This window comes from Dipodomys ordii, unplaced genomic scaffold, assembly GCF_000151885.1.
Source record: "Dipodomys ordii isolate 6190 unplaced genomic scaffold, Dord_2.0 Scaffold42, whole genome shotgun sequence".
Taxonomy (NCBI): Eukaryota; Metazoa; Chordata; class Mammalia; order Rodentia; family Heteromyidae; genus Dipodomys; species Dipodomys ordii.
Window position 1 is genome coordinate 9,921,602 of NW_012267258.1, and position 20,915 is coordinate 9,942,516.

At 41.5% G+C, this 20,915-nt stretch overlaps 1 protein-coding gene across 3 annotated transcripts in view; it reads right to left on the reverse strand.

Moving 5' to 3' along the window:
- The window catches only part of Lrrk2 (leucine-rich repeat kinase 2), a 126,093-nt gene extending 105,515 nt beyond the window's left edge, over positions 1-20,578 (reverse strand). For all 3 annotated transcript variants that reach the window (XM_013018814.1, XM_013018813.1, XM_013018812.1), the window contains exons 1-6: positions 20,377-20,578; positions 19,997-20,082; positions 12,245-12,354; positions 8,440-8,528; positions 4,273-4,407; positions 12-146 (exon numbers count right to left, since the gene is read on the reverse strand). In XM_013018814.1, the coding sequence (XP_012874268.1) occupies positions 12-146; positions 4,273-4,407; positions 8,440-8,528; positions 12,245-12,354; positions 19,997-20,082; positions 20,377-20,530 (709 nt within the window). In that variant the 5' untranslated portion in view covers positions 20,531-20,578. The remainder of the gene's footprint in view (positions 1-11; positions 147-4,272; positions 4,408-8,439; positions 8,529-12,244; positions 12,355-19,996; positions 20,083-20,376) is intronic.
- Positions 20,579-20,915: the final 337 nt, after the last annotated feature.

Here is a 20,915-nt window from a genome sequence, read left to right on the forward strand (position 1 = left end):
TAGGTACTTACAAGGAACCGCTAGAGAATGCAAACAGTGCAGTACATGGAGCACAATTTCCTCTTCACCTTTGAAGTTTTGTAATGCACTTAACAATATCCTATAATCTTTGTTCTCAACAAATTCAATCAATTGTTCCTCAGACACTAAAAAAAAAAGGACAACATTATTGAGTAATGTTTAGAATAATAGGACATTTACTCAAATAACATGTTCATGAGCTTGGTATCAGTAGCTCACACCTCTAATCCTAGTTACTCATGAGCCTGAGATCTGAAGATCAGACAACCTGGGCAGACAAATCTCAGAGACTCTTATTTCCAATTAACCACAAAAAGCCAAAAATGGATATATGGCTCAAGAGGTTGAATGCCAGCCTTGAGCAAAAAAGCTAAGAGCTAGAGGCCCTGAAGTGAAGCCCCAGTACCCGCACCAAAACAACAACAACAACAAAAAAGCATCATCACTATTAATTTTCATGACTTAAGCCTTTTGAATAAGTCAGTAACTTCCATTTAGAATTATTTTATTAACTATGGTGAATAATGCTGCAATAAACATAGTTGTGCTGGTAGCTTTAGTATGGTCTTGTTTGTGATCGTTTGGGTAAATGCCCAAAAGTGGGATTGCTGGGTCATAGGGGAGCTCTATGTGTATGTGGTCTTTGGAGGAACCTCCATAACTGCTTTCCAAAGTGGTTGAACAGGTTTGCACTCCCACCAATAATGCAGTAGGGTTCCCTTTTGGCCACATCCCCTCCAGTATTTGCTGTTATTAGAGTTCTTGATTACAGCCATTCTAACTGGGGTGAGGTGGTATCTCAATGTTGTTTTGATTTGCATTTCTTTTATGGCCAGAGAAGTGGAACATTTCTTCATGTGTCTATTGGCCATTCTTATTTCCTCCTCAGAAAAGTCTCTCTTTTAAGTCTTTAGCCCATTTATTAATCGGGCAGTTGTTTCTTCGAGGATTTGTTGTTGGGGGATTTAATTTTTTGAGTTCTAGGTATATTTTAGGTATGAGACCCTTGTCCATTGTATAGCTGGTGAAGATCTTCTCCCAATCTGTGGGCTTTCTATTGGTCTTGCTAGCTATGTCCTTTGCCATGCAGAAGCTCTGCAGTTTCATGCAATCCCACTTGCCCAACCTTTCTTTGTGAAAATTTCATGTGGTTCACTTAGCTGGAGAATGGTGCTTAACAAAAACATCAGAGAAAGCAGCACTCTTCATGGCCAACATTAATATTCTTTTTCAATTTTATACCAATGTGTCCATAAGACATAATGTGAAATACATTAGATTCTTTACTGGTACTGGGATTTGAACTTAAGGCCTTGATCTTACTTGGTTTGCTTGTTGAGCTAGCTGTCTACCATTTAAGTCCTGCCTCCAATACACCTTTTTGCTAGTTGTTTGGAGATAGAGTTTCAAAGACTTTTCTGCATGATCTGGTTTCAAACCACAGCCCTTTCAATTTCAGCCTCTTGAGTAGATGGGATTTACACGCAGGAGCCATTAGCATCCAGCTAGATTCTTTTAATTAGTGAAATACCATACCATTTTTTCATTTCATAGAGTAGCTTCCACATCATGGGTTTGATCTTATTTGGGGAGTTTTGTTTTTTGCGGGGATTTTTAGGGTTTGTTTTTTGTTTTTGTTTTTTTTTTTTTTTTTTTTTGGTGGGGTGTGAACTCAGAGCCTGGGCACTATCCTCCATCCTTGAGTTTTTGTTTGTTTAAGGCTAGTGCTCTACTTCCTGCTTCCTGGTGTTTAACTGAAAGTAATTGGACTGGCTTTGAACCATAATCCTCAAATCTCAGCCTCCTGAATAGCTAGTTACAGGCATGAGCCATCAACACCCAGCCCAAATCATGTTTTGAAAATTAACTTTATTAATTCTCAAAAATTAACTCCATTAGCTAAACTAGTGTTTGGGGGGATTTGACATTCCTAGAAAAATCAGAAAGTTTTCTACCCAACCTTTAGAATTACCATATTCTTGATAGTGATGGTGTTTCTATTAAGATTCTTCTGTTTGACATTCTCTTGACCATGTCAGACACTGATGGCTCACACCTATAATCGTAGCTACTCACAAGTCTGAGATCTCAAGATCAAGGTTGGAGGCCAGCAGGGGTGAGGCTGAGGGGTAAGATGATCTTGGAGACTCTTATCTCCAAAAGCCAGAAGTGTAGGTGTGCTAGGCTTGAACAAAAAAAAAAAAAAACAAGCAAGAGCAAGAGACCCTGAGCTCAAGCCCCATCACCTGCACCCACACTGGCAGTTACGCACACGTGTGCATGTGTGCGCGTGCGCGCGCGCGCACACACACACACACACACACACACACACACACATTTAAAAACAACAACAATGTTCCCTGGTCTATCTTCATATGTCCTGGAAGGACACTAATGTAATGTAACGTAATGTAATGATAACTCTTCTTATGGAAAGAGAATGTGCTCCTGAACTGCAACCAGGAAGGTGACAGACTGTGCAGGACCATAGGACTCAATCCTTATCCTCTTAATCCTTATCAAAAACTTTCTTTACTTGCTTCTCCAAAGCAAAGGGTGTATTTTTATCTCAAGAAATTGTGTAACCAACCTGCTTATCTCTTTTCTCAGCCAGAAAGAAAGCAAACAAATAAATGTGAGGCTAATCCCTTGACAAATACACAGGACCCCAACTGGGCAAGGTGGCCCAAGCCTGTAATCCTAGGTACTAAGGAGGCTGAGATCAAGTTGGAAGCCAGCCCTAGCAGACAAATCTGGGACTGGCCTCCAATTAACCAAGAAAACAAAAACCAAAACCTGTGGCTTAAGGGAAAAAGCTAAGCAAGCCAAGTGAGCCAAGCAAGGGTTCTAGGCCCAAAGTTCAAGCTCCAGCCCAGGAACCAAAAATAAAATAAAAACGCTATCACAAAGTAAACACAGGATCTTTAGGAAAGAGTAAATATATATTAATTTTAGAATTTCCCTTTTATCCACTTTCATTCTTTTTTTGTATGTTTCTGTTTTCCTGTAAGTGGGCTTGAACTCAGGGCCTGGGTGCTACCACTAAGCTTTGTAACTCAAGGCTGGCATTCTTCCACTTGAGTCACAGCTCCATTTCCAGTTATTATTTATTTGTTTGTTTGTTTGTTTTTCTGGTTAATTGTAGTTAGAAGAGTTTCATAGGCTTTGCTGTCTAGACTGGCGTTGAACAAGAATCCTCTGATCGCAGTCTCCAGAGTAGCTAGGATTACAGATGTGACCTATCTACACCCAGCTCTTTTATCCATTTTCTGAATGGATTATAATTACCTATAAGCTGATAAAAATCGTACTGGAAAAACACAGAGGATTAATGAAGATTGGGTACTCTAACTCACTCCTGGAGCTGCCAGAAATCAACAGCACCACTGGTTCTCATGGTGTTACAAAAAGGTTTCTCAAAAGGCAGCAACAGCCCAAGTATCCAGTAAGTAGCCCAGCCACCCTCAGGCCAGTGGCTGAATTCTCAGCCCCATTTCCTCCTCCAGCCAATGGAAGGAATGAACAAAGATCCTAGCCAACTCCACAATGACATGATCATCTGTTATCTATGCAATGACATGCATATTAGTCTTTTTCCTAAGGGACCTTGGACGACTTCCTGGCTTCTTATACAAAGCCCTTTGCGGAGTTTAAACTGGTGGTGACTCAATATAAATCCCAATTTAACCTACACTCAGGTCCATAGATATACATTTTTTAACACACAACAATCTAATTACCTTTCTTTTGGAAGGGGGACAGACATTGGCACCTGAGCTTGGAGCCTCACTCTCACTTGGCTTTTTCACTCAAGGCTGGCCCTCTACCACCTGAGCCACAGCTCTAGTTTCAACTTTTTGCTGCTTAATGAAGATGAGAGCTCCACAGACTTTTTCCCCTAGGCTGGCTTGATCCTTAGATCTCAGCCTCCTGAGCAGCTAGTAGGTATGAACCACCAATGCCCAACTACAATCTAGTTTTCAAAGTCAATCTTAGGCCTTGCTCCAATGGAAGAAAGTAGATTACAATTGCATGATTTGTAACCCAGGAATGAAATTCACTCTATAGAAACACAGTAATTCCAAATTAACTTCACTACCTACCCTGGGCAGAACACTCCCATGCATTAATACATAGTATGATTTGGGGAGTTCTCTTTTCAGGCTTATACTTACAACCTACTTTTTTTTCCTACTAAAAGCTATTTTTAAATATACATTTGAGTACATGGAAGTTGACACTCTTAAATACCTCTTTCAAACAGCACATGTAACGCCTTGCATCCAAGTTTCTGGACCTCTTCGTTGGCTGAAAATGTGTTCATGGCATCAAAGATTAACAAGAAAATATCACTTTCTTCATCCAGAATCAGCAATGTGATCTTGCCTATTTCAAAGAGAAAATATTTGCTTTAACATTTGGGGTGTTTATGGTTACATGAGGACTCTGAGTGGTTTCTGAATTTTTTGTCTTTTCTTTTTATTTTATGCCCTTCCTGGGGCTTGAACTCGGGGCCTGGAAGCTGTCCCTGAGCTTTTGTGCTCAAGGCTAACAGTCTACCACTTGAGCCACTTCGACTTCGACTTTCAGCTTTTTGCTGGTTAATGCAAAATAAGAGACTCACAGACTTTCATGCCTGGACTGGCTTTGAATCATGATCCTCAGATCTCAGTCCCCTGAGTACCTCTGTTTACAGGTGTGCCTGGCTCTATGATGCTGTGGTGGTACATGCCACTGAAGAAACACTATTGAAGTACTCCATTGATGCCTACTATCCCACAGCTACCCTTACCTTCTCCTACAATCTCTTCATCTAATAGTTAACCACAGGAAAACTACCAAGTTATTGTGATCCATCCTTCCTTTTACTTCTCTTTGTCTGGCTAACTCATAAATCAACTCATTGCCCAGTTCCTCCAAGTGATATCATCCAAATGTCTTTAAAGTCTTGTTGAAGCCAGCATTGGAGGCTCACGCCTGTAATCCTAGCTACTCAGGAGGCTGAGATCTGAGGATCACAGTTTGAAGACAGCCAGGCAAGAAAGTCCATGAGACCCTTATCTCCAATTAAACACCAGAAAACCAGAAGTGGTGCCATGGCTCAAGTTGTAGAGTTCTAGTCTTGAGCACTTAAGTGCTTTAATATAGTACTGATTAATTAATACTCAGGCAATAAAACTGATTCACAAAACAACCTCTATGTCAGTGTATGATATGAACTCCAAAAACCAATGTAAAATTCTCCTAATGGCTCAAAATTCAGATTGGTTAGATAGAGATAAAGATTGCATTGGAGGTGTGGCTCGGGTGGTAGAGTGCCAGGCAATGAGCGAAAGCATCAGATGCCAAGTTCAAGTGCCTGTCTCAAACAATAACAACAAAAACAACAATAACAAAAATGGCAGACATAACACATAAAGATAATATATGGCCTGTCATGACACTTCCTCTTGCCACAAAGCTTTGGGATCCTGCTCCAATGCTTCTTCTTCTGATGTTTTGGGTTCCCACTTGAATTCTGCTTCTAATAATGCCCTGGGCTCACACTCAAACTCTTCTTCCCATAAAACTTGTTCTGTCTGCTTTATATACTTTCCTACCTTTTAATTCTTTAATACAAAGAGAAATGAAGCCATGCCCCTAGAAGGCATCATTAAGTGATAGAAATGAAAATAACTGTAATCTTTTCAAAACACCCATCAAATATCCTAGCTGTCTGCTTACTGTTGACTTTCATTTATTCTTATGTTGGGAGTTTGTTTAATTCTTAAACTTCCTTTCTGTCTTTCAGAAATGAAGAATGAAGCAAAACTAAAAGTTCTCAAGAATGGGGGGGGTTGAAGTAAACCATGGTTAAAACTACTTAGTACAGTTGGGTGCTATGGCTCACGTCTGTTATCTTAGCTACACAGCATCATGGATCCTGAGGATTGTGGTTCAAAGCCAACCCAGGTAGGAAAGTTTGTGAGACTCTTATTTCTAATTAACTGCCAAAATAATGCTGAAAGTAGAGCTATAGTTCAAATGGTAGAGTGTTAGCCTTGAGCAAGAAAAGCTCACACACACACACACACACACACAAAACCCTACTTAGCACAAAATTCTAATTCATGCATGCCATTGAGTATTTTAGTAAAAGACTATGGTGAAATGGCTGTATCATTGGACTTTTCCTATCTGTTTTTAGACCCTGGCTTTTACTATCTTTTTCCTCATTATTATTATTTTGTTCATGCAGGTCCTGGAGCTTGAACTCATGGCCTGGGTGCTGTCCTCTTTGTGCTCAAGGCTAGCGCTGTACCACTTAAGCCACAGCACCACTCAGGCTTTTTTGAGTGATTTATTGGAGAGAAGAGTCTCATGGGAACGTGTCTGCCCCAGGTTGCTTGTGACTGTGATTCTCATATCTAGGCCTCCAGCCACTGATGCTCGGCCCTCGTCTTTTTTTTTAGGGGATTTGTCAGCAGTGCCAGTGATGATGACATTGAAGTCTCCTCACCCTTCTCTCCATCCTCTCATGATCACTTCATAGCTGCCCCCACAGCTCTTCCCAATGGTGGATCATCTCTTATGTTGAACAAAATCCTTCCAGCCCCTCAAGATTAGGTCCCCCATAAGCAACCTTTCTTCTGAGTACCCAGCATGACCCCAAGGGCAGCTCAGCAATTAGCATTCGAAGAGTCATTTCAGTCCTTTATCCCCAGGCAGCAGTGTCTTCAAGCAAAGAGACTGACAGTGTGGAACCAGAGCCTGCTTCTACCACGTAGTGGCTAAGGCAATCCCGGGCACTCCCTGCTCCTCTGTTTCTCATTTAGAAAGCAGACATAAAATATTATTTCAAAAGAATGGTTGAGGATTAGGTTTTGGTTCCTTATTTTTTTTGAGAGGTAAGGCGGTGCTGAGGGTGTGTGTGTGTGTGTGTGTGTGAGTGTGTGTGTGTGTGTGTGTGTGTGTGTGTGTGCCTGGCTTCTGTCCCTGTGCTTTTTCACTCAAGGCTGGGCTCTATGATTTGAGCCACAGCTCCACTTCCAGCTTTTTACTGTGTAATTGAAGAGATGCCCAGGATGGATTTTGAACCATGATACTCAGATCTCAGCCTCTTAAGTACTGAAGATTACAAGAAGTAAGCCACCAACACTCATCAAGGATTGAGCTTAAAAAAGCATTTTACGGGGCTGGGAAGGTGGCTCAATGGTAGAGCGCTAGCCTTGCATGCCTGAGGCCCTGGGTTCGATTCCTCAGCACCACATAAGCACAAAGAAAAAAGCCGGAAGTGGCGCTGTGGCTCAAGTGGTAGAGCGCTAGCCTTGAGCTGAAGAGCTGAGGGACAGTGCCCAGGCCCAGAGTTCAGGCCCCACGACCGGACCCCCCCCCCAAAAAAAAAGCATTTTAGATGTGAGACTTGACATCTTTCAGACTCCCAAAAAGTAACACTATCCACGTTTTAAATGCTTCCATTAGGAGGCTGGGAATGTAGCTTAGTGGTAAAATTCTTGCCTAGAATGCATGAAGCCCTAGATTCGATTTCCCAGTACCACATAAACAGAAAAGGCCAGAAGTGGTGCTGAGGCTCAAGCACTAGAGCACTAGCTGTTAGCAAAAGAAGCTCAGGGACAGTGCCCAGGTCCTGAGTTCAAGCCCCAGAACTGGCAAAAATTAATCAATACATAAATACTGCCATTAGGAGTCAGTTGAATTCTGAGATCTGAGGATTTAGGTTTGAAGTTTGCCTAAGTAGAAAAGTCTATAGAGTAAAGCTCAAAGCACAGCTGTGACTGATAGCAGTAGAGTGTGAGCTTTAAACAAAAAAGCCAAGCAGGAGGCTCTGAGTCCAAGCAAGAAAAAACAAGCTGAAATTTATATGCTATATTCATACCTTAGAACATATATTATAGAAAGCACGTTAAAGTTAAGAGAAAGAAAGAAAGAGAGAGAGAGAGAGAAAGAAAAAAGAAAAAAGAAAGAGGGAGGGAGGGAGGGAGGGATGAAGGAAGGAAGGAAGGAAGGAGGGAAGGAAGGAGGGAAGGAAAGGAAGGAAGGAAGGGAGGGAGGGAGAAGAAGGAAGGAAAAAAGGAAGGAAGGAAGGGAGGGAGGGAGGAAGGAAAAGAGACAGAGAAAGATTGATTTAATAGTAGCAAGTCTATGAATGGCCATCAAGCAATAAGATCAGATTTGGGGTGAAAAGCTGGAGTTTAGGAATAGAAATTTGGAAGCAATATATAAACTAATATTTAAAACAAAGATATTAGATGATATGTTAAAAATATTTGACAGAGAAAGGAAATGAATGAAGAAGGAAGATTTTTAGAAATTGCTGATCTTTAGGTTACATGTTTCATGAGTCTTAACAAAATAATGGTGTGTTTATTAAATCTTTAATATTTCTGAATCAACATTGAAAAATATAAAAATTATTACCTGAAGTTAGCAGGAGCTCTAAGGCCTTCAGTCCAACTGTTGACAGGTTTACATTAGCATGATGAACTGTTAGCATTTTAAGAATCAGTCTAAAAGTTAAAATCAAAAATCAGATAAAAATGAAAAGTTATATTGAGATTTTGTAATATCTAAAATTATGCAATGTATCTAATTTATCTTTAATATGTTTACCTATATAGCACATATAACATATGATTTATCTTTTATATGTTATATAATTTACCTTTTATATATTATATGTCATATTATTAATATAAACAGGACCTGGGTGCGGTTCCTTAGCTTTTCTCTCCTAGCTGGTGCTCTACCATTTGAGCCACAGCTCCACTTCTGGCTTTTTGCTGGTTAATTAATGGTTAATTAGAGATAAAAGTCTTCTGGACTTTTCTGTCCCAATCTGGGTTTGATCTCAACCTCCTGAGTACACTCACTAGTATTTGTGTGCGTGTGCACGTACATGCATGTGTAAAAGTGCACACATGTACATAGCTAGTACTGGGGCTTGAACTCAGTGCCTCACACACTCATTTAGCTTTTGTCACTCAATATTGGTACTGCTACACCTGTGCCACAACTCCACTTTTAGCTATTTGCTGATTAACTGGAAATAAGAGTCTCCTGGATGGTAAAGTAAAACAAAGGAGGAGGCAACAATGCTTGATAAGAAATGTACTCATTACCTTGCTCATGTAACTGTAACCCCTCTGTACGGTATTTTCGGACTTTTCTCAGGCTGGCTTTGAACCTCCATCTTCAGATCTAAGCCTCTTAAATGTACTCGCTGACGTGTGTGTGTGTGTGTGTGTGTGTGTGTGTGTGTGTGTGTATGTGTGTGCGTGTGTACATGCGCGCCAGTCTTGTGGCTTGAACTTAGCTTATTTGCTCAAGGATAGTGCTCTAACACTTGAGCCAAAGCTCCACTTGCAGTTTTGTTTTGGGTAATTAATCGGAGATAAGAGTCTCCTCAACTGCCTGGACTGGCTTTAACCCACAATCCTCAGATCTGAGCCTTCTGGGCTGCCCACCTTTCTCTGGAATTATAAATTGACTAATCTTTAGGGGATAATGAAACCCTCAATGTTCCTCAAACCAAGGAATATTTTAAGTTCCAAGTACTGGCTATAGATTTACTTTGGGTAGTTCCTCTTCATCTGCTATAGAGATAACTCAAAGGATTTCAGAGATTACTTTGAAATTGAGAATACAGATTCACTGAAAACATGCTTTTTGTTCAAAACAGGCTCTTGAACTGGTAGAAAGAGCAACATATACTTATCAAAAATGGGAAAATGTGCCAGGGCCGGTGGCTCACGCCTATAATCCTAGCTACTCAGGAGGCTGAGATCTGAGGATCACGGTTCAAAGCCAGCCTGGGCAGGAAAATCCATGAGACTCTTATTTCCAATAAACCACCAGAAAACTGGAAGTGGCACTGTGGCTCAAGTAGTAGAGAGCTAGCCTTGAGCTGAAGAGCTGAGGGACAGAGCCCAGGCCCAGAGTTCAAGCCCCACTACCAACAACAAAAAAAGAGGGGGGGGGGAGAATGTGAGCATGCCTGTATTTCCTGCATCCTGGAGGCCAAGGTGAAAGATTGAGAATTCAAGACCAGCCTGGACAACATAGTAAGATTTTATAAAAATATGTTAATGATTTCCTTCTCTGTGGTAAGGTGTTCTGGGGTATAGAGAAAACTTAATGACATAATATTTTTTTAAAAGCAAGCAAGTTACCTTTTAAGAAAGATTTTTCTGAAAACAAATATTTCTTCAGAAAATTATTAACTAATTATGGATAAGGAAGTGGTCTCATTTAAAAAGTCATTATATTGAAACCTGCAAAACCATTGCTGGTACAATGGTCATAAAAAATTGAAGGCACTGGTGGCTCACGCCTGTAATCTTAGCTACTCAGGAGGCTGAGATCTGAGAATCATGGTTTGAAGCCAGCCTGGACAGAAAAGTCCCTGTGAGACTCTTATCTCCAATTAACCACTCAAAAACTGGAAATAGCACTGTGGCTCAATTGGTAGAGCGCTAGCCTTGAGCACAAAGAGTCTCAGGGACAGCGCCCAGGCCCTGCGTTCAAGCCCCACAACTGACAAAAAAAAAAAAAAAGGAAAATTGACTGAAAGCCAGGTGCTGGTGTTTCATACTTTTAATCCTAGCTACACAGGAAGTTAAGATCTGAGGATCACCATTCAAAGCCAGCCTAGGTAGGAAAATCCATTAGACTCTCCAGAAGTATAGCTATGGCTCAAGTGATAGTGCTAGCCTTAAGCAATAGCGCTCAGGCCAGGGACTGGCAAAAAAAAGAAAAGAAAAGAAAGAAAGAAAAAGAAAAGAAAAAAGAAAGAAAGAAGAAAAAGAAATTGAAATGTGCTGAAAGGTAATTTCTTCTTTTCTTCTCAAAAGTCATGGCTTAAAATCACAAAAATATGAATATGTAAATATTATTTAAAGATAGCAAAGCATAAATTTGTACATTACTGCTAGCAGAATTAACTTTTCAATTTCCCTTTCTTTTTTTTCAAAAATAGAGTTCTTTATTTTATTTTTATTTTTATTTTTGGTCAATCATGGGTCAATCTGGGCCTGGGTTCTGTCCTTCAGCTCTTCAGCTCAAGACATTCACTCTACCACTTGAGCTATAGCACCACTTCCAGTTTTCTGGTGGTTAATTGGAGATAAGAGTCTCATAGACTTTCCTGCCTGGGCTTGGCTTTGAACGGTGATCCTCACATCTCAGCCTTCTGAGCAGCTAGGATTACAGGCGTGAGCCAACAACACCCAGCTATAGTTCATTTTTTAATATAATGTATATTGAATATAATGACTACATTTACTCACCCTTTTTATTTCCTTTCTTCTTTTGTGCTGGTTTTGGGGCTTGAACTCAGAGCCTCAAGCTCTCACTTAGTTTTTTGCTTATAGCTATCATTCTACTCTTTGAGCCACAGTTCCCCTTCTGGTTTTTTACTGAGTTCTCTTGGGTTTGACTACCCAGGCTGGCTCCAAACCTTGAGCAGCAGACTTCAGCCTCCTGAGTATTTAGGATTAAAAGTGTAAACAGTGCCTGGCTTGGTTTGAATTCTTAAGCAGGTATCTGCACTGGTGGCTCATGTCCATAATCCTAGCTACTCAGGAGGCTAGGATCTGAGGATTGCAGTTTGAAGTCAACCTGGGCAGGAAAGCCTGTGAGCCTCAGTACCAACATTTTATATATACATACATACATATATATACACACACACACACATACACACACATACACACATACATATATGTAACTTAATCATCTATAGAGATGTAATCCTTATGATTACAATAATTTCACCTGATATTTTACCACCAATTTTTTTAAATTTTGGTCATGGGATTTGAACTTGGGGTTGAGCACTCTCTGAGCTCTTTTCCTCAAGGCTAGAATTCTACCAGTTTGAGCCACAATGCCACTTCCAGTTTTCTGGTGGTTAACTGGAGATAAGAGTCTCACATTCTTTCCTGTCCAGGCTGGCTTTGAACCACAATCCTCAGCTCTCAGCCTCCTGAGTAGCTAGGATTACAGACATGAGCCACCAGTGCCTGGCCCAATGTTAATTTTTTAATTCACACCCTTTGTGTTTAAAGCTCTCTATAATTGTAAATCACTGCTTTAAGGTAAGGGTCTGTAGTCTGAGAGATTTGACCAGAACCACTTTGAATTTTTAATAAACTATATCAAGGGAAAGACTCATGGATATATAAATAATCAGAGTCATTTCTATTCACCCATCTGTCATACTTACTGGTGAATACCAAGGACTTCCCAATCATTTCCAACATCCTGCGGTCCCATTAAGCTTTGCAATGTATCTGGACAGACTTCTATTAATTTACACAGAAGTGACCAGCCCACCTGAAAGCAAAAAAGGAAAATATTCATATGTTTTAGTGTATGCCAATAGAACATATTTAAACATGGATGTCTTCTTTCTTAGTGGAATAATTAGGAATTATTCTTCAAAATCATAATTGGTCAAAAGTACTAGCAATGAGCAAAAAAAAAAAGAAAGAAAAACAACTCAAGGACAGCACCCAGACCCCTGAGTTCAAGCCACAGGATCAAAATAGATTAAAAGAAAAAAGACATGCCTATTGTTGTAAATAAAACAAAATAAACTACAAAGAAGAGTCATTTAGAGAACATACCAAACTTAAGTACAACAATGATTATACTCACCTCTTAGTACTGTTATTTTTGGTTTTGCTAGTCCCAGGGCTTGAACTCAGGGTCTGGGCACTCACTCAGCTTGCTTGCTAGGTTGGCACTCTACCAAATGAGCTACACCACTAGCCTTGCTTTTTGGCTGGCTATTTTGGAAAAGGAATCTTGTGGACTTTTTTTTTTTTTTTCAAAACTGGCTTCAATCTATGATCCTCCAGATCTCAGCCTCCTGAGTAGCTAGTATTACAAGTGTGAGTCACTGATAGAATTATACATTTCCAACATATGTCTACATGATAGAATCCCCTCCAAGAAGTTAGGATTTTCATTATAAGAAAAAAGGGCTATTATTAGTCATGGAGAATTAGAGGAGGCTGTAGATTTTAGACATGACGGCTTCTTGTATAATAACAGCAGGCCAGCAGTGGCCAATGAGATGTCCTGTTACAGGAGCAACAGAAAAGACTTCACAATAGAGAGAAAAAGTGGACCTCCTCTGTGACTCCCCCCACCTTTTCTAATATATTAAGGAACTGATAAGTTCTATTGATCACAGGAATCCTTCCATCTTTCATATTTCCAAGTGAAATATGAACTCATTCATGCACTTCAACTATATCTTCGTGGCCAGAGGCATGTTTCAACTGGTAGAGCAGCTACCTAGCAAATGCTGGCCCTCAGCAGAGAATAAATAAATAAATAAATTCACTCAATCCTTTTACAAATGAGGCAATCATGAATGAGTTTCTCTCTCTCTCTCTCTCTCTCTCTGCTGGTCCTGGGCTTGAACTCTGGGCCTAGGCACTACCCCTGTACCTCTCTGTGCTCAGGACTAGCACTCTACCACTTGAGTTCTAGCACCACTTCCGGCTTTTTCTGTTAATGTGGTACTGAGGAATCAAACCCAGAGCTTCATGCATGCTAGGCAAGCACTCTACCACTAAGCCACATTCCCAGACCAAGTCACTGTTATTCATGGGTTGGAGGGGAGGGAAGATCCTAATTCCAACAAGGTTAAATTTAACCCATTCTTTATGCTGTCTAAAAACACACTTAATCCTTTCTATTACATTGGAGACTTATAGTTGATGTGATAAGGAGAGAAACAAAGCAAAAAGAATATGCTTATTATATAAATGTAGTACCAAAATTAAGTTTGGGGAAGTGTTAGTATGGCTCAAAGTGGTAGAGCAATAGCCTTGAGCACAAAAGCTCAGCACCCATGCCTTGAGTTCAAGCCCCACAACCAAAAAAAAACAAAAAACAAAAAAGACAGAAAATTAGGTTTGGAATCCAAGTTTGATGTGTGATAAAAGTATCAATATAATGTGAATCCTGAAAGTAAGATTCACTGTTAGTAAGAATTACTTAATGGAGGACTTGAGGTGAAGGAAACATGACTTGAGCAGACTTTTTTTTTGGGGGGGGGTCTGGTTGTGGGGCCTGAACTCTGGGCCTGGGCACTGTCCCTCAGCTCTTCAGCTCAAGGCTAGCGTTGAGCAGACTTTCAAAGAATGCTTTACAACTAAGACTAGAGATTGATTCAGAGGAGATAACCCTTGCTACATACCACCAGACACATACAGAGAGGTGATAGTTCAGAGAGCTAAATTACAGGGCTAAAAAATTTAAATCTCAAGTCAGGAGCCACTAACTCACACCTGTAATCTTAGCTACTCAGGAGGCTGAGATCTGGGGATCATGGTTCAAAGCCAGACTGGGCAGGAAAGTTCATGAGAATCTTATCTCCAGTTAATTTTTAAAAAGTCTGAAGTGGAACTGTGGCTCAAGTGGTAGAGTGCTAGCCTTGAGCAGTAAAGATCAGGGACAGTGCCCAGGTCCTGATTTCAAGCCTAAGACTGGCATAAAATGGAAGGAAAGGAAAGGAAAAGAGAGGAGAAGAGAGGAGAGGAGAGGAGAGGAGAATAAAGGAAAGGAAAATAAAGGAAAGGAAAGGAGGAGGAAGGCAAGGAGGGAAGGAGGGAAGGAAGGAAGGAATTTAGATCTTTTCAATAAAGCACAGCAGCACAAGATTCTTGTCTCCAGAAGTAAATAAGAATTCCTCACAAAGATGAGAACCTGTACAATTTCTTTTCCGTATCATTTTCAGACCAAGCATGATTTTTTTATCCTATTTCCTTTTCAATAAATTCAGTTTGCTTTAAAAAGGCAACCATTATGGGGTTGCATCAATCAAGCTGCATTGTACTCATAAACTGATACACTGAACTGAAAAAAAAAATGAAGGTACACTGAACTGAAAAAAAAAATGAAGGCAGCCATTTCTAACAGCTTTATTTAAGTAGAAGTTATGTTTAAATAGGACCTACTCCTCCACAGACACTGAACAGATAGTGACAATTCAGCTGTCATAGTAACCGGCTATTTTTGAGGGTTCACAAATCACGTTGAGATTTTCTCTTACCTCCCAGTACTTAAAAAGACAACATCGTGAAGAGATGGTGATTGGGAGATTGGAATCACAGAGGGTGCTAAACTCAGGTGTGTTCCTATGTGGCTGACTCAAGGGGAAAACCTGCTGTGTCTGGGTGGCTAAAGCTCCCGCCCCAATCATTTGCAAAGAAGAAAAAAGAAAAAAAGATTCAAACACCTGAACTTTTAGTGACCCTGGACAGCTTCTAAGATGAAATAGAACTTGCCAACACAAAGCAGAGGTACCAATTGATTCATTCATCTATCTAGCTGAAAGCTCATCTTCCAAAGAGGAAATTTCCCACCTTACCTAGTTAACTTGGAAATTGCTCATTATTGTAATTATCCTCTAAACTTAAGCATTTCATTCACGCACCAGGGGAAAAAGTCTATGGGTGAAAGGAAAATTTAGCCTCTATCATTTAGTTTGCTCCCTTTCTGCTGTGGAGAAAGAGAAATAAAATTGAGGAGAAGAGAGATAATGGCTGGCAGATAGAAGAGAAGATACATGACAGTCTAACTACCAATTCACTGAAGACTGTCATTTACAAAGAAATAGTCATAAAATAAAAAAGACTTTGAAAGTCAAAATTTAGAGTCTGGAATATCCTATTACATAACTTCTGGAAACAAACTTTAACATGTACTTATGAAGAGAAACTCACCTTTACTCCTCAGATACATCTAGAGAGATTTTGTTTGTTTGTTTGCTTACTTGTTAGTTTTTTGTTCCAGCATTTGAGCTTTGACTCAGGGCCTCTTGCTCTTGCATGGCTTTTTCACTCAAAGTTGGTGCTCTACCACATTAGCCATGCCTCAAATGTAGCCTTTTGCTGAATAATTGGAGATAAGAGTCTCAAGACTTTATCTGCCCAGGCTGTCTTTGAACTTGGACCCTCACATGTTGGCCTTCTGAGTAAAAAGGATTAACGATATAAGCCACGTATGCCTGGCTCAGCTAGAGTTTTTATTGTTATTACTTCATTCTTATTGTTTGTAAATGTACTAGGATTTAAAAATCAAGGTCTAGCACTTGCTACACAGGTGTTTTATCCCTGAGCCATAGCTGCCCATTTTCAAGAGGTTTTAATGTAGTCCTGTCAGCTGATCAGATATACAAAGTATTAAAGGATACCTATACTAATCACACCATTAATTTGAAGAAATTTAAGGGGACAAAATCTACTTTCAAATGGAATATTAAAATCTCATTAGAGGCTAGATGCTGAGGGCTCCTGCTTAGAGTCCTAGCTTCTCAAGAAGCTGAAATCTGAGGACTACAGTTCAAAGTCAGCCTGGGCAGGAAAAATCCATGAGACTCTTACCTTCCAGTTGACCATCAAAAAGCAGGAAGTAAAGCTATGACTCAAATGGTACAGCACTAGCCTTGAGCAAAAAAGCTCAGGAACAACCCCCAGGCCCTGAGTTCAGGCCACAGGCTAGGAACCAGTGTACATGCACACATACACACACAATCACACTATGTTAGTGAAATGAGCTCCTTTCCCATAGCTTAGCACACCCCTTCCCTTCTCCACAGCTTAGCATGCTCCCTTCCTAGGCAACACTAGGCCCTTCTCTGGGGTACCGTAGAAGGCAACAGGAGCCCCTTAGAGCGACCTTCAGGTCTGGGCAGCTGCAGGACCCTTATCTACTATTTGGACAGCAGCCATACATTCTAGTCCTCCATGATGAAGCCCCTGGCCCACACGTCCACACCAGGGTCTCCGCCTCCTAGTCCCTTCTAGCCCCTCCAAAACCTCCTAGGTTATATAGGTCACCTCAGACAATAGCCGGTACTTCTCACTTCTCCCTTGTGAGAATGAGTCTTGCCCGCCCCCTTTCCTGGCAATAAACCTGTCTTTTCTTTTCTGCACCTGGATATCTGCATGGTTCTCTGGTAAAGTCTAATTTACCCTATCACACTAGAAATTCCTTTCTCTATCCCTTCAATTAATATTGATGTCAGTCATTGTACATGGCATGGCCAAGGTATAATTTACCTCTGTATAATTTACTTGCTTATACTGAAAGTGTGTGAATACAGCAGCTAGCTGACTGTGGTGGAAAGAGGCTTGGTAGGCACAAGAAAACTTCAGTCCTGGTTCTATCATAAGCTCAAGAGGTCATACACTCTCACTGAATCCCTCAGAGGGTAAAATATCACCAAGACTTCAGAGAGTAAAGTGGAATTCCAGAAGGGAACCAAATGATGTAATATGCATAATACCTGCTGAAGATATACACATCTAATAAGGCCAGAAATATTAATTGTATTCCACTAAATCACCAAATCAAAAGACTACTCTTAAGCTGGGTACCTGTGGCTCACACTTGTAATCTTAGCTACTCAGAAGGTTGAGATCTGAGGATCCCAGTTCAAACTCAGCCCATACAGAAAAGCCTGTGAGAGTCTTATCTCCGATTAACCACTTTGGCTCAAGTGGTAGAGTGTAGGCCTTGAGCATTAAAACCTCAGGTACAGCATCCAGGCCCTAAGTTCAAGGCCCAGGACTGGTGCAGGCACACACACACATACGAACCTATTCTTAATTTCAGCCTTACTTTGCCTCTGTTTCCTTCTGGGCAAGGATTTGGAATGACTACTATTTATAACTACTTCAGACAATGGAGCTGAGACTTGGGCAGTTTTCTACAATTAAAAATTGGAGGTCCTGGGGATATCATTTGGTGCTACAATGCCTACTTTAGTAACATGCAAGGCCCTGGATTTCAATCCTGAGTCCAGAAAAAGAAGAAACAAACAGTAAGTAGGTGGTAAGCTCTTTTGGGTTCTAAAGTGTGGCTCTCTGTCCCCTGGGATCTAAAGACCAAAGCATCCCCGGGGCCCAGCTCGCCTCAGTAGTACCAAGCAAGAGGAGCCAGCAAGGAACCAGATCCAGCCAGGCACTTGCGAACATGAAGCAGAGGCAAGTAAGAATGATGTGGGTGGAGAGGAAACAGCACAATAGGCCAAGGCCTGAAAAAATGACTCATATTCCATGAAGAAATTGCATATTTTTTAAGGGCTAAAAAGAACAGTGTCTTTGCCATACCTCCATCTTCCTCTTGGGTTTTTGTTTGACAGCAGACTGAAAATCAGACAGAAAATAGCTCACAGTTGAAGAAAAGGAAAAGTATTGCTCTCATATAAAGGAATACGAGAGGTGAGTAGGGCAAGTCATGCCTGTAATCCCAGCCCTTAAGAGCTGAGGTAGGAAGACTACAAATTCCAGGCTAAACTGGATTATAATGTGAAACTTTGTCTCCAAAGGAAAAAAATAACATAAAAGGTAGCTGTATGGTTCACGTAGGCTAGATTTATTTATAGACGGAGATAAGAAGAGCAGATATAATGAGAGATAAGCACCAATTTAGAAAATGAGATAAAAGTATCTAGCCTCTCAAGTGAGTATTAAGAAACAGGCATTCTCAAAGAGACAGGTTGACTGTGGCCCACAACTCATGTCTAATGTGTGTGAGAATCCATCTCCAAAATAACGAGCAAAAGGCAGAACTGGAGGCATAGCTCAAGTGATACAGAACCAGCCAAGCGAACCAGCCAAGCAAGCCAGCTAAGCAAACACAAAGCCCTGAGTTCAAACCCTGGTACTAGCAAAACAGACCCCCCCACACACACACAAAGTCTTTCTCAGTCTAGGCATAGTGGTGTATGCCTGTAATCTCAGTACTCAAGAGGCAGAGTGAAGAGGATTATGTCCAAAGCCCAGCACAGGTAAAAAAGTTAATATGAGCCTCTATCTGAAAAACAAACAAAAGCACAAGGACTAAAGGCAGGAGGACTAAAAAGCAGGAGGCTTAGAGGTCAATTCCCAATACATCATTTTTAATGGCTTTCTTCCTACATGTACCTCCTTGGAGTTCAAAGGCCAATTCTCCTCTGTTAATGCAGATGACAAAAGTGATTTCAGTTCCCCAAATCTCACAATGCTCCCAAGGAAGTGTTTACCTTAGACAGAAAAGTTGTACATCACTTTTTAAATAGCTCTAAGATATCCAAGGTATTTAGCATATTTCTGGATTTCCTCCCTACATTCTTTTTTATGACAACAATTGAAATATATAAAATGTAAACACAGAGAAATACTAAGACATCACTTGCTTCAGATAGCACAGGTTAGAAATCTGTCTTCAGAGTAACATGAATAATAAGATGAAGCTTATGAGAGATTTCTAGTTAATCACTTGTGTTTTTATGACTGCTAATTATTGCCATTTCTCAAACGTTAGCAATAGTGTTCTAGCTAGGGTGTCCTGGTCCTTAGGGAAATTCTCAGAATAGCTTGATACAAACACTACGAACTCATCTTTCCATTATCAGAACTAAACGTCAACTTATTTTTAGTCTACTCCTATCACCATCTATATTGTCAGTTTTTAAAAGTTATGTCTCCCGGGACACCAATGGCTCATGCCTCTAATACTAGCTATCAGGAGGCTTAGATCTGAGGATCACAGTTCAAAACCAGCCAGAGCTGGCAAATCTATGAAACGGTTATCTTTAATTAACCAGCAAATCTAGAAGTAGAGCTGTGGCTCAAGTAGTAGAGCACTAGCCTTGATTGGAAAAGCTCAGGGACAGTGCTGGGGCCCTGAGTTTAAATCCCAGGACACACACACACACACACACACACACACACACACACACACACAGTTACCTTATAAAAGACAATCAGGAAACAGACTAAACAGCATGCCCTTTTTCTCTGCGAAGCTTGGCTAATGATTTGACAATAGCTCATCTTAAAACCACGGTCCACAAGTCCATCGAACCAAATCTCAGAAAGAACAAGAACTGGGAGGGGGTGGGGGAGGTGGAGGGGGATGAGAGGAAGATAACCACTTTATGAGGAGGTGATCATGAACATGACAACTCTACCTGCTGCACACTGGCGACTCTCATATAGGAATCCAAAACGATCAGCAGAGGCACGTGGAAATTTTTGCCTTCAAATAACTTGGAGGCTGGAAGAGAAAGTGGGGGAGGGGGGGTCAAGTCACAACACAGCAACGTGTGTGTGTGTGTGTGTATGTGTGTGTGTGTAAGTGTGAAATAGGAAAACCAAAGAAGTGAGAGCTCAAGGTCTTCCTGAAATTACCAGCTTTTCTCTGGCCCTGAGGAAAAAGAGGTGAGCGAATATAGCAGCAGCAGCAGCAGCGGCTGGGAAGGGAAGGGCAAAGTTTGCAAAAGACAGGAGGAGGAAAGAGGTGGGGAGGAGGGGAAGGGGAAGGGGCAGCTCTGGCCCAGCTGATGATTACCGTGATCGCAGTAGGTGAACACCAGTATGTCCTCCAGGATTTGAACTAGCGTCTCTATCTGTTTTCCTTCCTGGACATTGTTCAGTCTGACTAGCAACTTCTTCAGAGTTTCCTCGTCCTCCTCTTCGCATCCCTGACAGCTGCCACTAGCCATGGTGGTCCCCAGGCACGCCCCGAGATCCGGGAAAGGGGACAGGGGTGCCACCGCCTCTCCCTCCCCACCCCTACCCCGGCTAGCCCCGCTCCCCGCCCGCCTGCAGCCCGCGCTCCCCGCGGGCCCCGTGGGCACCCACGCCCGCCTGTTTAGGAGGAAGGCGGAGGCTCTCCGCCCCGCACTGCCCTCCCTCCGCCCCAGCCCTCCTCCTCCACCTCCTCCCCAGCTTCCTCCCCACCCCCACCCCGCCCCTCCTCCTTCTCCTCCTCCTCCTCTTCCTCCACTCCCGCGCCCAAACCCAGCTCAGCGCCCGGCCCTAAGGATCCGCCGAGCCGCGGCGCCGTGCGCCTCCGTAGTGGCCATCCGGGCGGGCGCGCGCGGCCCG